Here is a 4787-nt window from a genome sequence, read left to right on the forward strand (position 1 = left end):
TAAAAATAATCTTTTGTGGAGAAAAGTTTAGTCGGTTGTATTGTCAGAACATAGTGCTAATCATGAGTAAACTCTTATTTTTATGTAATAGATTGTAATTGGTGCTTGCTAGTTGCACACTAATCATTTGTTGCACATTTATAAAGGATATTGCTGTGTACTGTGAGTGGGTATTACTTTTCTGCATTGAGTAGTAGTTGTGATCAGTTTTTAAGGTGTAAATATGATATTGAAAAAAAAATGGCCAGAATCAATGAAGTATTAGAGTTCCTCAAAACTCCGACATTGTCTACCAATCATGATACATTAAAAGTCAGCAAAGTTTCTCTCACAGACATTCAGGCCTATCTACAAAATGCACAAGAGAAAATTGATTTTTTGCAGCTCGAATCTCAGCTACAGCAAGAAGAACTAAAACAAAGGAGTCATTCTAAACATGTTTCTGTTCAGAACATTGAGATTGCAACCCATCAGAAGCAAGTCAATAATGTTACAATTGGTTTAGATTTAGTACCCAATAAAGCAACAGTTGTACATGCAAATAATTATATATAAACATTTATATATAATTTTATCCTAATTTATCTCATGATACCTCATATATCAATATTAATAAGAATTTATATATTTTTATTTAATTTTAAAAGGAAATAATACATATTTAGTTATATATAAATTAGACTTAGTAATTAAATTAACTAATTAAGTAACCAATTAATTATTTAATTAATAAAAAATTATGCTATAATATTCTCTAGTTTATTTAGTTTTAAATTATAAATATAAAAAAGAGGATATTAAATTATTTATTAGGTTTAATAGTTCTTAGTTCATAAAATTTAGTTACATATAGATTTAAATGAAATTAAATAGATCTAACAAATTAACTAAAATTTCCCTAACTCTTGGTCCAGTCAAATATAGTTGTTGCCCAATCAATTGTAGTTGTTTCATGTGGTCAATAGTAGTTGTTTTTGATAGGTCTCTCTATCATCTTGTCCACTCGCTGTTCCAGAGAAATGAATTTTGATGTGATTATCAGTCTCAAAAACTTGATATGGATAATCTTTATATAAATATATCTTTTAAAATATAGCTTAATTAAACTAAAAAATAATAAATCCAAAGATTTCATCCCAAAAATAAAACAACTAATAAAATATTATATTGTTAAATACCATCACAAAAATTAAGAAATATGATTAACTAATATTATATAAATATATATTTTATTTTTTATTAATATATATGATTTTTTATAATTTAATTTATTAAAATATATTTTTAATATAATATGTTAAATGTAAAATGTGGAGGAAAAACTATAATTCACTAAAATGTATATAATAAAAAAAAGGAAAAATAAAATCTAAATAACAAAGTTAAATAAAAAGGAAATAAAACTAAAAACAAAAAATTAGTAATTAATAGAAATGAAAGTTACTAAACAACCCATAATAAGATTTCAACTAATCACTTTACAAATAAATAAAATTAACTAATAATAACAAATAACAATACTTAAATTCCTAATATTAAACTATGAATAAGTAGCATAAATTTTTAGTCAAAACCAAACTAATACACAATCAAATCAAAATTGAATACTACCATAAAAAACTAATATAATGAATGGATACAAATTTTGTAAATTGTTTATAATTATTATAAATATTTTTATTTTATAAAAAAATATAATAATAAAGGAATTAATATAACAGAGAGATACAAATTTTGTAAAACTTATTTAATTATTATAAATATTTTTATTTTATAAAAAATATAAAATATTATTATAGAAATAAATTTATTAGAAATTTGAAAGCACGCACCAATTATATTGAAAATGATGAAAATATTCCCCTTTTGTACGCTGCAAACCCAGGTGCCATGACAGGGAATATGTAACTGTGATTTCAAAGTACATAAAAAATCAAGCCATCCAATACTTTATTTCTGGAACAAGGGTCACAGGCAACAAACTTTACACAGCAATAAACTTTATTCGCTGTCCCAGAGGAAGAAATATAAAAAAAATATCAAGGTACACAATGTAACGTGATTCCGTGTATTATAATTGGTCTTCAATAAAATAAAAAACAGTCATACGGTCGACTGTATTAATGACGCACTACTTTCAGTAGTAAATGTGCTGCTGGGCCACTTTTGATGAACAGAATTTGGGGAATGAAAATGAAGTGCAGAGTGTTTACATGCTTTTCCATTCTGTTTGATTTGCTCCAGTTCAGCCACAACTTCCTTCATATCTGGTCGGTCTTCCTTCTCAGGTGCAAGGCATCTGTAACCCAATTTGGCAACTGCAGTAGCTGTAACTTCTATATCAGGGTTTGAGTCAATTTCCAGATTTGGATCTATGAGTTCATGCAAAGCTCCGGCTTGAATCTTAGCTACAGCCATATTAGCCAGCAAAATGTCCCTTCTAGTCCGATTTATGTCCATGGCTAACTTCGCCGAGATGATTTCCATCAAAACAACGCCAAAACTGTAGACATCGGATTTGTCTGTGAGCTGAAAGCACTGGTAGTATTCTGGGTCAACATAGCCCGGCGTGCCTTGTGGAGCAGTAGAAACATGGGTTACATCGAATGGCACAAATCTGGAAAGCCCAAAATCAGCTACTTTGACATGCAAGTCGTCGTCCAGTAAAATGTTCGGAGATTTTACATCTCTGTGTATTATAGGTGGCTCAAGGCAATGAAGAAATGCCAGAGCCTGGGCAGTTTCTATGCAAATTTTCAGACGGGTATCCCAATTTAGACCTTTGTCCTTCTTCCTTTCCCCGTGAAGATGATCCTCCAAAGTACCATTTGGGACATACTCATAAACAAGAAGCAGGTCTCGGCTCTCCGGAGAAGTACAACCATAGAGACGAACCAGGTTGGGATGATAAGAGATCGAAAGAATCTGTACCTCATTGATGAACTGTTGAACTCTTCTAGAATTATCCTCGTACAGTCTCTTTACTGCCACAGCACGACCATCGGGGAGTTTGCCTAGATACACTGAACTGAACCCCCCATCTCCCAGTCGATTCTTGTGGTCGAAGTCATTCGTGGCCTGTTTCAGAACTTCATAGGAGAAAATGGGCAAAGCCCCTATTCTATCTTGCACAACTGCTTCAATATCCCTGTCCTTATCCTCTGTAACGCCTCTAACAACAAAACCCTCTCGAAAACAATCAGTTTTCCTCCTCCGATACCAAATTAGACCCACTAATAATCCTGCCGCTATCAACACAACCACTCCAACACCAGCACCTGGAGTTGTTAAATTGAATTAGTAATCAATAGATTCACCAATATCCATTAACAGATCAACGAAAATACCTGCGAGAAAATATTTACCTATAGCAGCGCCATTCATAAGCTCCTTTCCTGGTTCAAAAATATAAATGGCAATTAGTTTGAGGACATTTCTATCTAATTACTCAATCAAAAGAGGCACTTTCACAAAAAATTAAACGGAGTACCATGGCTGCAGCTGTCGTTACGTGGTCCACCCTTGCAATAACAAACAAAGGGAGCAGCCGCAGCTGAATCTGAAATATTGTAACCACAAATCCCTCCACTTGCTACACATGATCTGCAATTATCATTTTTGATTGAATAATTGGAATTCCATTCGATTTTTGCCACCTCGACAGGTACAGATCGCATAGTACATCCCGGAATCGTATTCCCATCAGCTGGTTTATCAAAAGATGAAGAGTAATAGACACTAGCATTACATTTACTAATCTCCCCCTCTAGTGGTATTTCCGGTAGAGATTTATTACACACATACACGTTTAAAGTCCAATTGGTTTTACTTATAAGTTTGTAGACGGGGTCTGCATAGTTGTATTCTATGTTAATGGGATCATCCAAAAACTGGCAGCTCTGGTTCCTGAAAATAACAAACTGGTTGGTATCATAGTAAAACTTTTTTATTGTGTGCCAGCCATGAATCGCAATTACTGGACTTGAGTTCTCCACGCAGTTGATCTGAAAGCCAGGGAGACCGCACCCACGGTTCCCTACACCAAAAGGATACGTGATATTCATCCCGCCACATCTTCTGCCTGCATTTTGGCAATATTCATAGCTTGCATCCGAGCAAAAAGAACAGGGGAGGAGAGAGGCAAAGCACGCAGTAAAGATAAGGAAGCAGAGGCGTAAGGGCATGCAGGGAAGGAGGCCATGAACATGTAATTCCATTGGGAAAATATGAGATTGGAAGAGGATGAGATAAGATTGTAGGTATAGACATGCTTTGGCCTTTGGAAAGACGAAAGGATGCTCTGGAAGAAGCAGAGTTAGTCTTAGAATGGTGAAGCTGGCATTGAATATAAGGTCAACAAATGATGGCGGCCTGAGAGTCAAATGGGGCCTTGGGTCGTGGCCAGAGCATTGACTCTAAAATTTGGGAATCTTCATTACGTATTTTCAAGGGTGCACAACATGTTTTCACTTATTTGGGACGTCAGTGGTGTAACGATAATGATCTTGTGGAAGAAAATAAATTACAAGAGGCCGTCCAAAAGATTTGTTTGATGAAAATGGGAGGAGTTGTTGGAATAGTATCTGGCCACGGATTCTTAGGAATTTGTATCCATCATTAATAGTTACAATATTAATAGATACTGTTTTTCAAAAAGAAGATTAGGAGAGGCCTTCGAGGCCACCGACAGCCATGACTGTCAAAGGGAGAACCCACACAGTGCAGTTAAATACAAAGGAATAAAGTGGCCCTGTGTGAATTCAGAAACCTGTTGGGGATGCATATGG

At 33.9% G+C, this 4787-nt stretch overlaps 1 protein-coding gene across 1 annotated transcript; it reads right to left on the reverse strand.

Moving 5' to 3' along the window:
- Nucleotides 1–1983: 1983 nt before the first annotated feature.
- Nucleotides 1984–4360, reverse strand: LOC149174426 (LEAF RUST 10 DISEASE-RESISTANCE LOCUS RECEPTOR-LIKE PROTEIN KINASE-like 1.2). Its single transcript, XM_089422594.1, has 3 exons — nt 3491–4360; nt 3366–3395; nt 1984–3278 (listed from the first exon to the last, which is right to left on the reverse strand). The coding sequence occupies exons 1-3, from the start codon at nt 4215–4217 to the stop codon at nt 2104–2106; spliced, it is 1932 nt and encodes a 643-aa protein (XP_089278720.1). The 5' UTR covers nt 4218–4360; the 3' UTR covers nt 1984–2103.
- Nucleotides 4361–4787: the final 427 nt, after the last annotated feature.

Source organism: Pinus tabuliformis, chromosome 4_1 (genome assembly GCF_031772625.1).
Source record: "Pinus tabuliformis cultivar Carrire ecotype Pingquan chromosome 4_1, CPIR1, whole genome shotgun sequence".
Classification (NCBI taxonomy): Eukaryota; Viridiplantae; Streptophyta; class Pinopsida; order Pinales; family Pinaceae; genus Pinus; species Pinus tabuliformis.

Bases quoted from the DNA above. Each gene is read 5' to 3' on its own strand.
- LOC149174426 (XM_089422594.1), bottom strand. From the start codon at position 4,217: ATGGAATTACATGTTCATGGCCTCCTTCCCTGCATGCCCTTACGCCTC. The intron at 3,396-3,490 runs GTACTCCGTTTA...TTTTTGAACCAG, and splicing joins TAACGACAGCTGCAGCCATG to GAAAGGAGCTTATGAATGGC. The intron at 3,279-3,365 runs GTAAATATTTTC...TAACAACTCCAG, and splicing joins TATGAATGGCGCTGCTATAG to GTGCTGGTGTTGGAGTGGTT.